Source organism: Odocoileus virginianus, chromosome 27 (assembly GCF_023699985.2).
Source record: "Odocoileus virginianus isolate 20LAN1187 ecotype Illinois chromosome 27, Ovbor_1.2, whole genome shotgun sequence".
In the NCBI taxonomy this organism is placed as follows: domain Eukaryota; kingdom Metazoa; phylum Chordata; class Mammalia; order Artiodactyla; family Cervidae; genus Odocoileus; species Odocoileus virginianus.
Window position 1 is genome coordinate 12,524,594 of NC_069700.1, and position 21,043 is coordinate 12,545,636.

The following is a 21,043-nucleotide window of genomic DNA, read 5'->3' on the forward strand; positions in this document are numbered from 1 at the left end:
CTTGCGTATACCAAAATCCCTGGATGCGGAACCCACTGAGCCAGAGGGCGGACTGTATACAGACTAAGGGAGAAATTGTTCTCCAAGTTGTCAGGTTCAACTTGAGTCATTTTCGTGATCTCTCTTTTGTCTCCCAATTAATATAATATCTATCGAGATAACATCCAGGGCCCCGAGTAAGGTACATAGGCTAGAGGTAGTAAAAACATAAAAGGGGTTAGGAAAAAAAAACTCACTTGTAAAAAAGGAGACAAGCTTCATTGGCCCCTAAAAAAGAACCTGATTTATTCCACAACTGAGCTTAAGCGCTGTTCAGATAAATCGCTGCTTTTCCTGTAATTACCAAGCTGCTGAATAGAGCCAGGTCCTTGATAAGCTTTACAGTTTGTTATTGATTTTCATCATTACTAAAGGTTAACATTTATCATCATCTCCTATACAACGCAGTAGCTTTTTTTTTTTAACTCGTTACGATAAGAAATATCTTTGCCTACATGCTCTTTGAATTCAGTATTATCAAGTTTGTACGTTTTTAGAGCTATTGTAACACCAGTGTTCAATCCCACATTTTTCATAGCATTTATTCCTAGTATGTTTGCAAGATCTTTTTATGTGCGCTTGGGAAATGAACTGATTTCATATGTATTCATTAGCCATCACTGCCATAGGCCTTTCTGTTTGATTTTCTTCTGGACCTCAAAGGTAGTGGCTCATTATGAAGTAGAAAAAGCTAAGACATTGTTCTGAACCTTTCCTGGGTAAGTGAAAGGATTCTGAATTATAATCTCTATCAAAATGTTTGCTCACATTAATACAACAGGGAATTAAAGTCCATTTCGTGTGTCAGAACCTGAGAAGTCAGAACTGCAAAAGTGCATGAGAGAATTTGACTCCTTTCAAAGGGTTATGTATTTTTCTATCTTGATGTTTTTCCCTGCAAATCTAAAAAGAGAGGATCCATGCTTTGTGTTCCCCAGACTGAGGGCTCTCTAAAACCGAGGTCAGGCAGTACCTACTCTTCAGGAATTGCTCCGCAGCTAAACCAGGGCCCCCACTCAGCCAGCCGACTCCTCTCCTCCCTTGCCTCAGACCATTTCTCCATTTCTTCAGCTTTAGAAAATTCACTAGCTGTCCTACTTGCTGAGAGATTTCTATTCTTTATTATTTAAAGAATAAAAATTTAATGTTTAAAGGATAGAAATTTAACATTGAAAATTCAACATTTTAAGTGTTGAATTCTCGTCTTAGAGCCAATACATGTCTTATGGGTATTATTTTATTCATTTTCCAATGAATCCATTCTGTCTTTTAAACTCTGGTTAAGTTTCTCAAGAATAGGAAGGCCTGTTGGTAAAATTTTGTCATTATAAAGCAGGTAACTTGCATTTCTTTGCAAGTGGGTAGTTCATTTAAAGTAATTTGTTCCCCAGAAACAGGAAGCTTCTGTGAAAGTTATTGGAGAGGAAACAGAATAATGAGGGTCTTCTATCATGTGCTCCCTGTCTGGGTGTTTTAGGGTGATTCTCCCATCTCAAAAGTTGTTTAATCCCATGTTTACTTTGTTGGGGATCATATGAATTGGGATCTATGTTAAATTTTCCATAAGTGTTTGCTCTTCAGTGATCTTGCCACGAACACCAGTGGGTGGAATGAATTTACAGGGATTATCTGAAGAGACTCACTAATCCCAGGATAACCTATAAAAACCAAGACTCCCTTATTACCATTATATGGAGAGACTACAATCGGGCCTTCCTATCCACAGGTTCTCCATTTACAGATTTAACCAACCTCAGATTGAAAATATTCTGGGAAAAAATAACAGAAAATTCCAAAAAGCAAAACTTGAATTTGCCATGCACACCAGCAACTATTTACATAGCATTTACATCGTATTTACAAAGCATATCAGATTTTATAAATGATCTAGAGATGATTTAAAGTATATGGGAGGAATGTACATAGATTACATGCAAATACTATGACATTTTATACAAAAAAATTGAGGGTCCTTTGATTTTGGTATCCTGGTTAAGGGGCAGAGGGGTGGGGAGGCAGTCCTGGAACAAATCTCCCTGTGGACACTGAAGGACAAAGGAATTCCGAAATTCTCCAGTTACTGCTGTATTATGTTTAATATTGTGCTTCTAAATAGTCAGTGTATCTGAGAATTGACATCACTATGTTTACATTGGGTTTTTTTTTTATTAAAAATAAATTTTCATCTTAGCAAGTGAAAAATTTGTCAGAGGACCCACCTTTCCTTAATTAAAATAATCTATATGAAAATACATAGTAGGCATTGGATAATCAATTTCCTTTCTGAAAATTTGAAAGTTACCTAATTAGAGGGAAGCAGAAAAGTGATATTATAGAAATGGTCAATAACCCTAGAACCTGAAGGCTCTCATCCCCTTTTTTCTTCCTTTCTCTCTCTTTTCCTTCCATCCTTTTCATAGACTTGATTCTTTGTCAGTCTTCACGGAGCTTCCGCCCACCCTACCTCCCAGAAGCCCAGCCATCCCAAAACCTCATCATCATGAGGGCCAGGGCTGGCTGGCCCTCACACTTCTCATCTTTAGTTTCTAGTTCCTCTAGAACTAGAATTCCTGGTCCCTCGGCATTTTTGTTTCTAACGTTTCCTCTATTAATATTCTTTTTTAATCAGTTTTTAAAGTGAATCACAAGGTAGTGTATTATGATACACCTTCTAGCAGAAGTCTATAGATCATACTGCCTTCCTTCACCCCTCACCTTCCTCCTCATCGATGGACTTCCGCTTAGGCCTTTTCTGTGTATTTTCAATGGTGGTTGGTTTTGCTTTTACATAGGATACCATCGGGCAAATACTGTTCTGACTTGCTTTTTATTTTTCTCTAACTAGATAAAGACAAAGGTGGATCTCACCATAAAATACTGCAGCTACATAATGTGGGTGTATAATGTAACGTTTTACTTAACCATTCCTCAATTAATGAACAACAGACATTTAGGTGTTTTTTTTGTTGTTTGTTTTTTTAGCGCCCCCCCCCCCACTGTTAAATACAATGCTGTATTTAAATCCTTGTACTTACCTCCCTGTGCATATGTTTTTAGTATATCTCTAGGATAGATTTGTTCTCAGAAGTGCAGTTGTAGGGTCAAAATGATGTGCGCGTCTAAAATGTTGATCACACTGCTAGATTACCCTCCAAATTGTTGGGCATGTACCTACTCTTTTAGTAGCCAACTCCTGTTCATTGTGTAATTTTTTAAAATTTACTGTAAAATGTTTCAGGTACAAAGGATACCAAAAAATAGCCCCATGAAATAACATGAACATTTTAAGAGTGCTGAATTCTCATCTTAGAGCCAATATGTGTCTTATCAGTATTATTTTATTCACTTTCCAGTGAATCCATTCTATCTTTTATAAACTCTGGGAAGTTTCTCAAGAATAGGTGGGCCTGTTGGTAAAATTCTGTCATTATAAAGCAGATAAACTGGCATTTTTTTGTAAGTGGGTAATACATTTAAAATAATGTTTCCCAGAAACAGGAAGCCTCCATGGAACTTACTGGAGAAAAACCAATTAGAATATAATGGGGGGTCTTCTAATGCCAAAGAAGCTGAAGTTGAATGGTGCTGTGATGACCTACAAGACCTTCTAGAACTAACACCAAAATAAGATGTCCTTTTCATCATAGGGGACTAGAATGCAAAAGTAGGAAGTCAAGAGATACCTGAGTAACAGGCAAGTTTGGCCTCAGAGTACAAAATGAAGCAGGGCAAAGGCTAACAGAATTTTGCCAACAGAACACACTGGTCATAGCAAACACCCTCTTCTAACATCACAAGAGTCAACTCTACAATGGACATCACAAGACGGTCAATACCAAAATCAGATTGATAATATTCTTTGTGACCAAAGATGGGGACACTCTATACAGTCAGCAAAAACAAGACCGGGAGCAGACTATGGCTCAGATCATGAACTCCTTATTTTCAAATTCAGACTTAAATTGAAGAAAGTAGGGAAAACCACTGGACCATTCAGGTATGACCTAAATCAAATCCCTTACAATTATACAGTGGAAGTGACAAATAGATTCAAGGGATTAGATCTGGTAGACAGAGTGCCTGAAGAACTATGAACAGAAGTTCTTGACATTGTACAGGAGGCAGTGATTAAGACCATCCCCAAGAAAAAGAAATGGAAAAAGGCAAAATGGCCTGTCTGAGGAGGCCTTACACATAGCTAAGAAAAGAAGCTAAAGGCAAAGAAGAAAAGGAAAGATATATCCATCTGAATGCAGAGTTTCAAAGAATACCAAGGAGAGATGAGAAAGCCTTCCTAAGTGATCAATGCAAAGAAGTAGAGGAAAACAGAATGGGAAAGACTAGAGATCTCTTCAAGAAAATTAGAGATACTAAGGGAATATTTCTTGCAAAGTGGCTCAGTCATGTCTGACTCTTTGCGACCCCATGGACTATACAGTCCTTGGAATTCTCCAGACCAGAATACCGGAGTGGGTATTCCAGTATTTCCCTTCTCCAGGGGATCTTCCCAACCCAGGGATCAAACCTAGGGCTCCGATATTGCAGGTGAATTCTTTACCAGCTGAGCCACAAGGGAAGCCCAAGAATACTAGAGTGGGTAGCCTATTCCTTCTCCAGCGGATCTTCCCAACCCAGGAATCGAACTGTGGGCTCCTGCATTGCACAGGCAAAGGATTCCCATTTCATGCAAAGAGGGGCATAATAAAGTCAGGGATTCCCATTTCATGCAAAGATGGGCATAATAAAGTACAGACCTAACAGGTGTGGAAGATATAAGAAGAAGTGGCAAGAATACCCAGAAGATCTATACAAAAAAGATCTTAATGACTCAAATAACTAGGATGGTGTGATCACTCACCTAGAGCCAGACATTCTGGAGTGTGAAGTCAAGTGGGCCTTAGAAAGCATCACTATGAACAAAGCTAGTGGAGGTGATGGAATTCCAGTTGAGTTTTTTCAAATCCTAAAAGATGATGCTGTGAAAGTGCTGCACTCAATATGCCAGCAAATTTGGAAAACTCAGCAGTGGCCACAAGACTGGGAAAGGTCAGTTTTCATTCCAAAGAAGGGCAATGCCAAAGAATGTTCAAACTACCGCACAGTTGCACTCATCTCACATGCTAGCAAAGTGATGTTCAAAATTCTCCATGTGAGTCTTCAACAGTACATGAACTGAGAACTTCCAGATATTCAAGCTGGGTTTAGAAAAGACAGAGGAACCAGAGATCCAATTGCCAACATCTGTTGGATCAGAAAAAAAAAGCAAGAGAATTCCAGAAAAACATCTTCTTCGTTGACTACGCTGGAAGCTTTGACTGTGTGGAACATAATAAACTGTGGAAAATTCTTCAAGAGATGGAAGTACCACACCACCTTACCTGCCTCCTGAGAAACCTGTATGCAGGTCAGGAAGCAACAGTTAGAACCAGACATGGAACAATGGACTGGTTCCAAGTTGGGAAAGGAGTATGTCAAGACTGTATATTGTCACCTGCTTGTTTAACTTATATACAAAGTACATCATGTGAAATGCTGGGCTCAATGAAGCACAAGCTGGAATCAAGATTGCTGGGAAAAATATAACAAACTCAGATATACAGATGATATCACTCTAATGGCAGAAAGCAAAGAGGAACTTAAAGGACCTCTTGATGAAGGTGAAAGAGAAGAGTGAAAAAGCTGGCTTAAAATTCAGCATTCGAAAAATAAAGATCATGGCATCTGATCCCATCACTTCATGGTAAATAGATATGGAGACAATAGAAACAGTGACAGACTTTATTTTCTTGTGCTCCAAAATCACTGCAGATAGTGGCTGCAAACATGAAATTAAAAGACACTTGCTCCTTGGAAGAAAAGCTATGACCAACCTAGGCAAGGTATTAAAAAGCAGAGACATTACTTTGCCAACAAAGGTCCATATAGTCAAAGCTATGGTTTTTCCAGTAGTCATGTATGGATGTGAGAATTCAACCATAAAGAAGGCTTCGCACTGAAGAATTGATACTTTTTTTTTTTTTAAGAATTGATACTTTTGAACTATGGTGTTGAAGAAGACTCTTGACTCCTTTGAATAGCAAAGAGATAAAAGCAGTCAATCCTAAAGGAAATCAACCCTGAATATTCATTGGAAGGACTGATGCTGAAGCTGAAACTCCAATACTTTGGCCACCTGATGCAAAGAGCCGACTCATTTGAAAAGACCCTGATGTTGGGAAAGCTTGAAGGCATGAAAAGAAGGGTATGACAGAGGATGAGATGGTTGAATGACATCACCAACTCAATGGACGTGAGTTTATGCAAGCTCCGGGAGATGGTGAAGACAGGGAAGCCTGGCATGCTGCAGTCCATGAGGTCGCAAAGAATCTGACCTGACTGAGCTATTGAACAACAAATAATTCCATCTGGCATAATTTCTTTTTACTTGAAATACTTCATTTAATATTTCTTTTAGTGCACATATACTGGTTAAAGTTTTTTTCAGCTTTTGTGTCTCAGAAAAAAAATCTGTTTTGCCTTTGGATTTTTGGAAGATATTTTTGCTTGGTATGGAATTCTGGTTTGACAGTTTCTTTTCTGTCAATGCTTTTAAAGATGTTGCTCCACTGTCTTCTGACTACATAGTTAGAAATGGGAAAGTTCCCGTCATTTTTATTTCCTTTTTTAACTTGTCCTTTTTTTTAATCCCTCTGGCTGCTTTTTGGATTTTCTCGCTTTGTCATTGAGTTTTGAGCAATTTGATTGTGATGTGCCTTGATACAGTTTTCTTTATGTGTTTGAGATACTGGACTTCTTGAATCTGTACGTTTATGTCACTCATGTCTCTACTTAACTTTTTGAACATATGGAATATAGTTACATTAACTTTTACATATGTCTTTGTCTACTATTTCTAACATTTGTGTTGGTTCTAGGCTCATTTCTGTTGATTGATTTTTTTTTTTTTTTCTCCTAAGTATAGGGTGGGATTTTCATGCTTCCTTGGAAGCCTGGTTATCTCTGGTTGGATAACAGTCATTGTTGGGTGCTAGACAATTTTGTATTTCTGTAAATATTCTTGAGTTTTGTTTTGAAATGCAGTTTAGTTTCTTAGAAACAGTTTGATCTTTCAGGTCTTGCTTTTTTGGGTGGGACAAGAGCAATGTTTATTTAAGGGCTGCTTTTGCCTCAGCAATGAGACAACACTTTTCTGAGTTTTCTACCCTATACCTCATGAGTTATGGGTAGTTTTTTTTTTTCCTTCCAGCTTGAGAACAGTTGTAGGAACAATGTGCCTGTGGTTTCAGGCCCTGTGGGAACTCTCAACAGTGTTTTCCATCCCTTGTGGGTGTTTCTTGTTCCTAGACTTGATTCGTGTCTTCACATACATCAACAGATCAGGGGTCTGCTGAATTCAAGGGACCTTCTGCAGATTTCCAAGATTCTGTCTTTAAATAGTTCTTTCCTTTTTGGTCCTTTGTCCAAATTGTAGCTATTTTGAACTCCCAGACTCTAAGCAACATCTTCTCAACTCAGCCTTCACCTGGGTTCCTTCCTGTTGTACTACTGCAGCCTGGAAACTCCCAGCCCTCAAATACAGGAATTGAGTTTGCCACAAAATGAAAGTTGAATGAGCAGGAAAGCAGCACTTTTTGGCCATCAAGTCAGTTGTACAAGTACTGAATATTGCTGACATGATTCGACACTAGCAGATGTTAGCTTTATGTTCTTTGTATTTCTTAAAGTAACACTTTACTACTTTAAGAAGGAGTTCTTCAACTAGGGTCATGAATCTTCCAAAACCATTCTTACTTCTTGAAGTCCATTTATTAATATCTTACTTCTGTACCAGGAGATAGTTTGTGAATCTATGTCCTCCATAGCCAAGTGCCCTGTCCCTTGAACCCTGGGTGATAATTAAACACATGCTGTTTTTCTGAGATTTAAGGTACCAGCACTGTGCTGCAAGCTGTTTTAGCAACTATGTTTTGAAGCAAGCTTCTGTGAACTTACCAGTCTAGATTCAGAACAATTACCCTCATGTGTTAACAGTAACTCAATGGGAGAAAGATTGCTGACATTTTTTGGTGCTAGTAATGAAACAGTGAATTACTACTCTCTAAAACTGATCCATCAAACCCATGGTAAGAATTTGTTTATATCTCTTTATTACATCTATAAGCTATCTTTTTAGAGGTGAATGGTTGAGGACATAGAAAGCAGTACCTTTGTGTGTTTAATTATCATTGTTTTCCATGGATGGAATGAGGTCCAACTATTCAAATGGATGGCTCAGAGTTGCTTTTATTTTTAGTACTTGTTTTGAGTCCTCACAGATAACATTAAGCACGATAGAGATGTAATTTCATTAACCCGAAAGATGATTGGCTTTGTCACTTCATAAAATTTTAGTGTTTGGTGTGAGCAACATAGATGTCCTTTGATAAAACATAATGAAAATTTGTTAAGATGATAATGATTTATCCTGTGAGTCCATAGACTGTGGCCCAAGGCCATGTCTGTTCCACTGCCTGTTTTTAAATAAAGTTTTGTTGGAATAGAGTCAAGCCTGTATCTGTATGTGCTCTGGTTGCTCTCTTGTTACAACAGCAGATTTGAGCAGTCACCACAGAGCTGTGTCCCACAAGGCCTGAAATATTTACTGCCTGGTCTTCCTGATTTATTCCACTGCTGATGAAAGGAGGTAAAATCTGAAGGAAAAACACTAGGAATTGGAAAGGGAAGTGGAGATTAGATAGTACTCCAGTGAGAGCAGCAGAATGAGAGCCTAAGTTTCCTAACTGCCCATCACTGAATATATTTTAAATACTTTTGCCAACCTCCAAATTGGAAATTCAGATGTCTGAAGAGAAGAATTCTTGAATTCCATTTTATGGGCAATAACTACATATTCAAGTCTAGCAATCATTTAAATTAAAGAAGAACACATTATGAATTTGGTAATATGAATAAATGTAAAACTGTCTTTTAAGTTAGCAATTTAATTGCACAATTTTCCCTGTCATTTATTTTTCTGTAAGAGCATAGAAAATTCAGACTTTGAAGGGAGCAATAAAGCTTAAGCATTGCAGAGGGGATAAAAATCTTTTGCCCACTCTGATTTAGAGACCTCTATGACTCACAGATAAAAAGAGTCATCGTAATGTTTCTTATTATTAAAAGTATTACCCATTTTTTCTTATTTCATCTGAGTAGCATTAGGTCTATATAACTTATTAATCATTACTTTGTCTTAAGCTTCTTACCCATTTACTCTTAGTTTGAGATACATAACCAGACAGATTGACAGAATTAATCTGTTAAAGGTTTTCAGAGGTCTTCACTTTTTAAGACCAGCATATTATTAGGGGTAGAAAGACATTACAGCTTCAGCTCCTATTTTCAAAAGAAACAATTGCCTTTATTGTGTGGGTCCATTTACTGATATAAAGTGCCAAGCACAGTGCCTTATACCTAGAGACCCAATAGTGTATGTGTCAATCCCAACCTTCCAATGCATCCCATTTCCCAATTCCCTGTGCCCGCCCTCCCCGCCCCGCTTGGTGTCCATACGCCCTCTACATCTGTGTCTCTATTTCTGCTTTGCAAACAGGTTCATTGGTACCATTTTTCTGGATTCCACATTCAGGCATTAGTGAATGTACTTAGTGCCACTGAACTATAGTGTTAAATATGGTTAAAATAGTATGTTTTCTGTTATGTGACTTTCACCACAATTTAAAAAAAAAAAAACCTTAAAAATAATTAGTGGTATTAGGCTTTGCTATTCATGAAACAAGAACAACATGCTATGAAAATAGGTTGAGGGAGCGAAACAAACGTACCTGGAAATTAAAAATCTAGTTGCCCTTTTTTTAAGTCAAATAAAAGCTAAATTTGGTGTAAGCAAGTAAGTAAATTTGATGTTAGTGAGTAGAACAACAACAACAAAAAGACATGGAAAATAGAAGATAAAAGCTTTAGAGGATCAATCCAAGAGCAATAGGAATTCCAGAAAGATTAGACCACAACGAGAGGGAATGGTTTACAGCATAAATATTCCTCACCGCTGAAGGCCAAGCATGTAGTTTCTAGAAGCCCACAGTAAGTGAAAAAAAGATGCACACCTATGTGTTGTGAAATTTTACAAGTGTGAGACAGGCCTGGAAGCTTTCAGGGAAGTTAAAAAATCGAAGAGCTTCAAAGAAATGAGAATCTGTGACCGCAGGTTTCTCATCATCTACTCTGGATATCAAAACCCTGGGAGCAGTGACTTCAGAGTCCCGAGGACTACTGAAGGTCAACCTTCAATTCTTAGCTTAGACAAACTGTCAAGTGTGAGGGTGGAACATACGTTTCAGGTATATAAGGGCTCAGATTTTCTCTTCCATACTACTGTTGGAAGGTGTTCCAGGAAAAAAATGGATTAACAGCGGGACCAGGAAACTGACTCTGTTGCAAGCAATAGTACTCAACTCTGGCCAGCTTAAGCAGAAAAGATATTTATTGAAAGGATATTGGATAACTCCACTGAATTGTCAGGAAGATTAGAGAACCAGGCTTGGCAAACAGGCAGAAACAAGGAAGGATCTGTAGCCAGAACCACAGCTAAAACATTTCACCGCAGCCATCAGCCGCCGATCTATTGTGCTGGAGCAACTCCAGATTCCAGATCCAGGGAAGGTGTATCTGCCTGTCCCCAGCCCAGGGAACCCTAGCCCAGGTTCTCAGGAAACTGGGAGAGAGGACTGGGAGTCTTCAGTTTCTGTGGTTGATTCAAGAGGGGGGAATTTCTCCCCTACCCCTCTTGAGTTCCTTTGGCTAGTGTAATGATTTAATTAACACAAAACCGATTAACCGGGGAGGGCGGGGGAAGCAATTCATACGCACGAAGTCTCAGAGGACTAAGATCCCCAAAGTGATCGAAGCAGGCTGTTTATCATTTTAGATGAAGAACCAATTTCTTGTGAAAATTTAACCACAAAGGGGCTTGTGCTTGGGGTAACAACCTAATGAAGAAGTAACAAAGTTTGTTTATACGGCTTCCTTACCCTTGAATTCCCTAATTCTGGTGATAAGGAGGCTTTCTATACCTTCATATGAGAGAGTATTTCCCACTTTAATGGGGAATGGGGTGGGCATTGGGGGGACAGACAGGGTTGTTTTTTTTTCTTTTTTTTAACATATTTTTTCCCATCTATTTCCTCAACTAACTTTATTTTTTTAACTTAAATTTATTTTTAATTGGGGAATAACTGCTTTACAGTATTGTGTTGGTTTCTGCCACATACCCACGTCAATCAGCCATCAGTATCCATGCGTATGTCCCCTCCCTCTTGAGACTCCCTCCCACCTCCCACCTCATCCCACCTCTCTAGGTTGTAACAGTCAAGTAACTTTAATTCAAAGTTTTTAAATATAGAAAGGAAGGTAGTCACCAGTTCATAAGTAATTGACTTCTGTTCCAAAAGTTGCACCTCAGTTTAAGATCTCTTTTCCTTTAGAAACACTCCTGTGTACCTGGTTAGATTCCCAAACTAGTCCACGGATACAAGTTAGAGTGAACTTAAAATGCCTAGATCTATTGTTTACAAATCAAAAGAAGCAACATGGTCAATTTTGGGGTCCATTCTAGTAGTCCAGTGAGAAATGATGAAAGGATTTGGCTGGGGCCATGAAGCAGGCGTGGAGGGGGACACCTGAAAAAGAAAAGATACTATTCTGCCCACCAGACGCTCGTGGCTGGAATGTGGGACATGAGGCGGCATCTCCACCCAGAGGAATGCACGCTGGCTACTGCCAGTGCCAGGTGCTCACATGTGAGCTTCCTGTGTGCTGTTCATCAGTCCTTGGAGATACTGGTTTCTGAGTAGGCTTCTCATCTAACAGCTACTCTCAATAGATTCTAAACTTAACCTGTTGCTGGAAAAAACTCCTAGGAAGACCAGAGTTCTTGCTCTTAGGTAACCTCATGTTCAATGAAAGATGGATGCTGGCAGTGTGGTTATTAGTCTGGTAGTTCAGGGACGATGATCTGGCCCTTTTTTCATCCTCTGCACCCAAGCCCCCCTCCTCACCCGCCAGCCCCTCCAAACCAGGGCCCTTGCAAGTCACTGTGTTTCTGGTGCTTGGACAGCCCGCTTAAGGCCCCCAGCTCCCACTCCCTTTTTAAATGGCTAACCAGGTTGAGTTAATATGTAGTCACAGCTGGAAACTAGGTATTCTTTTCTTAAAATCCCGGTGCCCTAACCCACTGACCTAATGGCCAGAATCCAAGTGAGTTTCGAGTGTGATCTGGTCTCAAGCTGGAGATCGCCTCCTTTGGGTTATTTCACTGTTGTGTTGAATCTGGTCCTCATGCTATTTATTTAAAGTCTGTTTTCCTCTTATTTCCCTCCCTCTGTTCAGAATGCCCTGTCTTGCCCTTGACTTTGAGACAAAATATCTCTAAATTCTTTCCTTTGCTCAGATCTGTTAACCAGGGTAAAGGGAGTTTATTTTAATGTTCACAGCATGATTTTTTTCTTGATTTATCTTTTTTTCCCTATGACTCAGTTGAATGCTAGATAAGAATACCCCTTCCCTTCCCACCATGAAAATGGGATGCCTGTTCTGGTAGCATACCCCCATTTTTGTTTTGAACCAGTACAGTACCCATACACATTGAGTGGGTATAAACCACTAGACTTCTTTTGCTGAACTCCAAATGGAAATGATTTTTATTTTTCTTTTTATGCAAGAAACCCACACTCACTTTAAAGTGACTTAGTAATATTAAAAGTTAAGAGGACTTCCCTGAAAGTCCAGTGGTTAAGACTCTGTGCTTCCTCTGCAGGGGGCATGAGTTCTGTCCCTGGTCAGGGAACAGTGAGGCCAATAAATAAATAAAACATTAAAAAAAAAAAAAGTAAAAAACAAGTTAAGAAAATAAAATCACTGTAATCCTACCACCCAAAGATGAATACTCTTAAACTGTTATTATGTATCCTTAGATACTTTCTTTCTATGGATATAGTTTTCCCACAGAAGTAGTAAATCTTACTGCTTACTGCTTAAAAAAAAACCTTACATACATAAATGTACGTTATTAATTGCATAACATTCCGTTATATAAATGTAGAATAACTTCCTGAATTTTTCTTCTGAGATTGGGCATTTGTGTTGGACATATGTGGAAAAGTATAAATATTCAAGAAACTGGGTGTGCTGTTTTTAATAGACAAAGTGTAGAAACAACATAAATGTTCTCAGAATATACTCTTAAAAGTGGAAGTGTTAGTTTGAAAGATATAAATTTAATGTGTATACAGACACCTCACTTTGTGAAATCCAACCAAATATTATAGAACTATAAACATGAAATCATTACCTCATGTTTAATTTTACTTCTTAGACATAATCTCCATTAACATTGGATGTGGATCTTTTCAGACTTCTCTGTGGATACATGGGAAATTTCATATTGAGTCTATAGTTTTATAGTTTTTTTACCCCCTTGAGATAATACTATACATATCCTTGTGTAACCTTAATTTTCCCCTTTATAAATATGTCTTAAAAAAATACTTCCAAACATGTAGATGTATGTATATGTGTGTGTGTATGTATATGTATGTATATATTTATCTCTTTTATAGGTTGGTAATGTTGGAGCTTTGTGATTTACCTGCCAAGAAACTTTTCCTCAATTCATTGAAAATAAAGACGTCAGTTTGATTGAGTGCATACCATATGCAAGGCTTTGGGGAAACTAAGCTACTTAAGATCTGAGCTCATGGTCCAGTGTGGAAACCTGGAGAGTCTATGTGTTATGATAGTGAAATCATGCCCCAACAGCTCAGAAACCACTATGGCAGCAAAGGAGGGATATGTCAATCAGTCCAGGGAAGTCATGGTCACTCACAAGCTATTTGAACAGATCTGAGTTCAGTCCTGGTTTCTGTGATTTATTAACTGAGATTTTAGGTAAATCCTTAACTTCTCTGCCTCAGTGCAAGATGGGTTTAGGAATGCCTAGCCCACGATGCTGTCATGAATATTTATTGGGGAAGTGGTTATAGCAGAGGAGTGTTGAATGCCCATTAGTAGGTGTCTGTCTTAAGTAGACAAATCATGATATATTTTGATGGATACACTATTATGCAGTTCTAAAAAATAAAGTCATTCTGTGTATACTGATAGGGACCAAACTCCAAGACATTATTAACAGTGTGTGGTTTGGTACCATTTGTGTAAAATTTTTATAAGGTGTGATGATTTAAAATTATATGTACTTGTATTTGCACAGCTTGTCTAAAAGGATATCTAAGTAACTCAGTAATGCTTGCCTTTGAGGAAGGGAATTGGGGATCGAGAGTGGGAGAAAGACACAACATTGAAAATCAACTATCCTCAATAAAAATTTTAAAAGGAACAGAAAAGAATGGGAGAAAGATTAGCTGTCCAGGTATATCTATTTGTGCTGCTTGAATTATCTTGTGCGTTTATTATATAAAGGAAAGTTTTTAAAATTATGAATAAAATAAAACAGGTTTATCATAAAGTAAGATGGTATCAGTTTAATATAACTTCAAATATTTTTATATGCCAATCTTTCACTATCATTTTATGGAATGGTTATAGACACAGACTTTGGAGTACATATTTACTGACTGTGGGGATATTGGAAAAGTTATTTAAGAAACCTAAATCTCCATTTTCTCCTGTAAAGTAGGAAATTATATTAACCACTTTATGGGGTTGTTGTAAAAATAAGATACATAGTTGAGTGGAAAGCTATTAACCTGTTATATGATATATTGTAAGCACTCAAATGTTGAGTGTGCCATAGTTAATACTAAAAGGCTGTATCTAGGACTCTTGGTTGCAAGTGATAGTAATCTAACTGTTGTCATTTACCAAAAAGGGGCATTTGTCAGCTCACACAAATGAAGGTCCAGGGTAGCTCTGTCTTTGGGACTGGTGACATCTAGCAACCCCTCTGAAGGGACTCAGTCTCTCTTCAGCTCTTAACTCTGCTTTCTTCTCTTTTGGCTCATCTCCTAGGGAGCTCCAGGCTCACGTCCTACTAGCCTAATAACTCACAGTGAGAAGAACCCAGTACTTTGCAACAGAAATCCTGTTACTGACTGTTTGATCCTGCTTTGGTCGTGGGCCCATCCATCAACCAGTCAGGTTAGCCAGCCGGCTGGACCATGCTGATGGATGGGCCCAGATTAAGGCACCCACCTCTGCAGCCTTAATGGGAAGGGCCAGCCTAAGATGCTGAGCAGTGTCAGGCATTTCGTTCTCAAGCTTGGAGACAAAGGAACCACCTAAACTAAGAACTGTGAAGAAGTTCCCCAGATGAAAAAATAGGAGCAACAAATACCAAGGTAGACAGAAAGCATGGATGTTCCCCTCAGCCCACTGCTTGGCTGCCTGACAGTTACTCCTGTTATTTTCATGTGTATATTTTCTGAAACGCTTGATGGTGCAACTCTTCCATATAGAGTCATGTCACCATAGTTAGGGCTGAGGTCCTGAAGTTAGCACATACTTCCTTTCCAGTAAAAACCACCCTTGATAATAACAGCTCAGGAAGATGCTGCATGGCTCATGGTCAGCATTTATTCCTCCTCAGGACCAAATGGCTGGGCCTTCTGTTAAGTACCAGATGTATTAGTTGCTTTACTGGTTGGGGACATGTAATGTAAAGATCCCTTTATAAACAGGTTAGCTCTCCGTTCAGCAAGACGTTCACACTAAGAGCAAATAAACACTGAGATAACCAAGAGGAGATTTTCCTCTATGCTGATATTCTGCCCAGGGCTCTGCCCAGGGTAGGTGGAGGCTACCTGCCCTGTTTAAATCCTCCCATCTGGCTTCTTGTTTGTTTCAGCAAGCACGTGTGCTCGAACTTGCTAAGGTAACCATTAAAGTAATGTTGCTGCATCATATATCAAAGTGTGGAGCCCTTCCCCCAAAAGAGTCTAGTTATTGTGCCTGTCTTAAGATCTAGGACTTGCACAAGTTATGTATGGTTCAGTTGAGTCCCTACTCACTGCCTAGTGGAGGAAAGGTAACAGAATAACCCGAAACTTCCATTTGAAAAAGGGGAGATCACACACGGAGGTCACCTCCCGAAGGGTATCGTGTCATCCCCACAGCAGAAGGCTTTCTGGAGATGTGACCTGCTTGTGGGGCCAAAATGGCCACTCTGATTTCTATCCTTTGGGAGGATTTTTCTGAGGGTGCCCTTCTTTCATAGCTCATTCACAGGCTTAGTGATTGATTCCCTTAGAGACGGAGGTCTCATAGGCCATTGCTTTCTTGGGTGCCTTTCAAATTGAGTCAATTTTCTATCTAGTATTGAGATTTGGTCCACTTTGGTTTGGTGCTTGGTTACCAAAGTCACACAGCCTGACTTAGTTCTGGTCCTTGAAGTTGAATCTGAGTTTCTTAGCAACAGATCTCAGAATTTCCCCCAGCCCGCAGCCTACTGCTTCCATGGACCTTAGCCTCAGAGCAATTGGAAACAACAGCCTAGGATAGGGAAGCAAAAACGAGTATGTCCCCAGGCTGCTGGCCAGTGGATGGTTCTTTATTGAGGAGTCAAGGAGGATGCAGCCTGTAGGGTGCAGGAGTTTAGGATCCCAAGCTCTTTTCCCATTTGACTTTCCTTCTGTGGGCGCTAGCCCAGGCAGAGAATACAGCTCTCAAGTTCTTGGATTCATTTTACAGAGAGAAAGCGTCTCTAGAGCAGAGCTGTAGAGCTTTTCTTCTTCTCTACTTTTAGGTAAGCCTCAAATGAAGCTTGTCTCTCCCAGTAGTAATTTCCTGAAGACCACAAGAAGTGGCCCCCACACCCTGCCCCTTTTTAGCCACGTACACTGGCTCCACATTGTGCTGGAGACCGTTGTGACTCAGTCATTCTGCCCACCTCACCCTCCTTCAGGAGCCCAGCTCAAAGTGCTCTGAGGAAATAAAGAGGCTTTATTGGCTAGTGTAACTGAGAAGTCTGGGGAAGACCAACCTCATGTCCTGACCCAGAGTTCTGAAGGATGGCCTCAGGCTCCCATCGCTCCTTTTCCGCACTCCGCTTTCCCCTGGGGAGGCCTCATTTTCAGGCCGCTTCCAGCTAATAATTTAACCTTACTAACAAGCCATACTCCTTCCTAGCAGTAGTTCCAGAAAACTTCCTTGGGTTGCCTTGTTCACCCAGGTTTGGTCTTGGGTCATCTGACTCGATTCACTGTCGGGGAGAGTGAGGATGGGAAGAAAGACCAGCCCAGTCAGGGTCACCCGTGTGCACGGATACACCTGCCTATGGGAAGAGATGCTCCCCAAAGAACAATCAGGGAACTTGCCCAATGAAGAGGGAATGTTTGCTGGGCCAACCAAAGCAACAGGCCCATACAAGGATTTGACAAACTATTTGGGAGCAGATGATGACATGCAGAGGGTTTCCCAGGTGGTGCTAGTGGTAAAGAACCCTCCTGCCAAGGCAGAAAGCATGAGACGGGGGTGGAGGGGCGCGGTATTCAATCCCTGAGTCCAGAAGATCCCCTGGAGGAGGTCATGGCAACCCACTCTCAGTATTCTTGCCTGGAGAATCCCATGGACAGAGGAGCCTGGCAGGCTTTGCTAGTCCACAGGGTCATACAGAGTCGGATACGACTGAAGCTGCTTAGCACGCACACAAGATTAATTTGCTAATTGTCATTTCTGGGCCTTTGGAGTGATGATGTTTAGCTCAACACTGCTCAGTGGAAAGATAATGTGTGCACAAACGCAGGCCACACTATAAAAAGATATAAATGTGTGTATGTATATAGATATGGAAATGGGTAAAATGATTAATAGTAAATTATTTAATAATTTATAAAGCCAAAACTGCACCATTTTAACATGTAATCAATATAAAAAATGATTCATGAGCTCTTTCACCCGTAGTTTTTGAAATCCAGTGTGTGTCTTAAATGGACAGCACATGTCAGTTCACATGAGCCTCCTGTGGCTTATGGCCACTGTAGTGAACAGAATGAATTTAGCTGATAACTTTTCCGTAGAGAAACTGGATATGTGTCATCAACTGATAAGTTGTTACTTCGTTGTCTATGTCATGGGGAATTATTTTGAAATTGTAAATCTTCTCATTAGAGGAATCCGCCCTGAAATGAGCCTAAATGCACATTGCCGTGTGGGTGTCTAGTTGGTACCACCCCTGTCTGAACACCCTTCACACCCATGCAGTCAGCAGTCAGCAATTACGTACTTAATTACCTGGCTTCTCTCCTGGTCTCTACACACTGGGAACCAAGGGACTCTTTATCTGTCTTGCTTAGCTCTGTTCCCTAAGCCCAGAGCCCAATACACAGAAGACCCAAAGTGGATATTTTTAAAGTGAAAATCAGAGGAAAAAGTTGGGTGAGAACTTACTCGTTTGCCTAGGTTGGTAACAAAATGCAGAAAGTAATCCTAGTGGAAGCTCAAGATTGAGTGTTTGTGGTGTTTTTTATTCTGATGAATGACCATTTGTAGTCTGTGACTAGTTGTGTTCCTGTTCAATCACTCTTTCTTTCATTGAATATATCAATATATGTATATATAGAGAGGGAGACTGTGTGTGTGATTGAATACTTACAGAAACCTAGGCTCTGTGCCAAGCCCTAGGTATGCAAAGATAAATGGGAAACAGTCCCTGCCTTAAAGGAAATGAGAAACAGATAAGTAAAATAACTCTCATATCCAGCAAGTGTTATGATACCAACAAACACAAGAGTGTTTGGGGGAGCACATGGAAGGGGGTTCAGCCCAGGTCAGAGATGGAGGTAGCAGCCAAGGTTTGCTGGGGGAAAGTGAATTAAAGTGCCATGGTGCCTGCGGTATTCTCAGCCTCCAGCCCCATGCCTAGCACGTGTGTTGAATCCATGAGTAAATGAACAAAGTGGCCACGGAGCGTTGGATTTGTCCATCTGTGCACAGGAGGCGAGAGCCCCACCTCAGAGGGTTCCGGGGAGCCCAGGCTGGAGGGAACTGAGACCCAGAGGAGGCTGAGAGGCCCAGGATAGGGCTGATGCGAGCCTGCTGCATTTGGCAGGAGCCAGGCCACAGCCTCACTTGTGACTGTCCACATGACCCGCCACCAACAACTGTACTCTCTTATTCCAGGCAAAGCGCAGGCTGGAGCTAGGAGAAAGCGGTCAGCAGTACCTCTCAGATGGTTTAAAAACCCCCAAGGGCAAAGGACGAGCTGCACTCCGAAGTCCAGACAGCCCAAAAAGTAAGGATTCTGTCCTCTCTCCCTCTCCCAGGTGGGAGCTTCCCGACTTTCAGAGCTTGTGGCTGAAGGGACGCCAAGGTGTGGACAATTTTGGCATGTTTGGTCCTTTTCCATTTCTGTCTTTGCCTGTCCAAAAAAATAAATATAATGTCTGCAGACATCCAGTGAAAGGTTTACAGAGTGAGTCCTGTTACCTGTGTGCTGACTTCAGGGGAGGCCTCTGCTGATGTGCGCAGTTTCATTTTTCAACTCAGAATGCAAACCCTTTGGCACCATTCTGTAATCAAAGCTAACTTTTAACTTTCCTTCATGGACCTTACTTGAGGGACCAAGGCCAGCTGGGCGTTAGATGTTACCTCTGTTGGCCTAAATCTCTAGCTCAGCATATGGCAGCATAAGAATTGATGGAGACCAATGAATTGCAGCTAGTTTGCGTTTCCATCGACACAATAATTGTTTCTTTGAGAGAAAAGGAGGTTGTAAATAGCTAAATTGTCCTTTATGTCTCTGGCGTTTAATGTGGAGGCTAAATTAATTTAGACTTCATCCTCTCCTAACCTGTAGTTTATGAATTAGGCAGTCCACAAATGGTGTGTCAAACTCAGTTAAACCCTTGACCTGTATACCTATAAGAGAATAAATACAATATTAAATGGGGATATTTCATACCAGAGGGATGGGGAGATGGGCCTGAAAGACTTTCCTAGGCATTGTTCATCTACATTATTTGAAAAGTTGGTGAACAAGTTATATGCAAACAGATAAAGGAGTCTGAAAAGCCAGTTAGGATGGGTCTGTCATTGAAGGCTGGAGAGGTTCACAGTCTGAACCCGTTGAGTTAGGCTCTGTGTGCTGATTCCATGAGGCTACAGCACTTTTCATTCATTCAGCAGATAGTTTTGAACACCTACCATGTGTGAGATAATTCACTAGTCCCAGGGAGTAAGATAAGTCAAAATAGAAACTACCGAGAAATTCACAGTGAAACACTTTCATCAAACAGGAATTTTTACATCCCTTCCCTTTCTAATAAAGCAGTTCATAGCTTTCTATGACTCACCAAAAACATCAGCAACAACAGCTTTGCTTCTGACGCTAATAGCTGGGCTGCTGGGGGAGAGGGGGCTTGCTTGACTGCAAAGAAACCCTTCATTTCTTTACCTTTCCCCGTATCCCCCCCACCCGCTCGGTTTTTGTTTTTCTTTAAGCTCCAAAATCTCCCTCAGAAAAAACACGGTATGATACATCCCTTGGTCTGCTCACCAAGAAGTTCATTCAGCTGCTGAGCCAGTCCCCTGATGGGGTCTTGGATTTGAACAAGGCAGCAGAGGTGCTGAAGGTGCAAAAGAGAAGGATTTATGACATCACCAACGTCCTGGAAGGCATCCACCTCATTAAGAAGAAGTCTAAAAACAACGTGCAGTGGATGTGAGTATGGGTCACCCCGCCACGCCCCCCAGTTCGCTGGCTCTGGGCTGGGGGTGGGGGTGGGGTTCTTTGCAAACTGCAGCGGGGTTTCTCCCAGCCCCAGCTTTCACACTCATGCCCACACTTTTTTTCATTCCTTTTTTCTCCTACTCTCTTCTTCTCTCTCCTCTCTTCCCTCCTCAGTTCCTTAGCCCGAAGTTCAAAGTCTCTTTACAAAGAGACCTTCTGTTTAGATGGTGTCGTAGATAAAAGGACTTATATTCAATCAACCTCAAGCAAGGGGATCCTGGGATTAAATAGGGCTCCGCAGATGTGCAGTAACACGCTGTTCAG

The 21,043-nt window shown here is 40.5% G+C and overlaps 1 protein-coding gene across 2 annotated transcripts in view; it reads left to right on the forward strand.

Moving 5' to 3' along the window:
• Nucleotides 1–21,043, forward strand: part of E2F3 (E2F transcription factor 3) — an 84,127-nt gene that overhangs the window by 51,542 nt on the left and 11,542 nt on the right. For both annotated transcript variants that reach the window (XM_070456202.1, XM_070456203.1), the window contains exons 2-3: nucleotides 19,171–19,282; nucleotides 20,491–20,710. In XM_070456202.1, coding sequence (XP_070312303.1) covers nucleotides 19,171–19,282; nucleotides 20,491–20,710 — 332 coding nt within the window. The remainder of the gene's footprint in view (nucleotides 1–19,170; nucleotides 19,283–20,490; nucleotides 20,711–21,043) is intronic.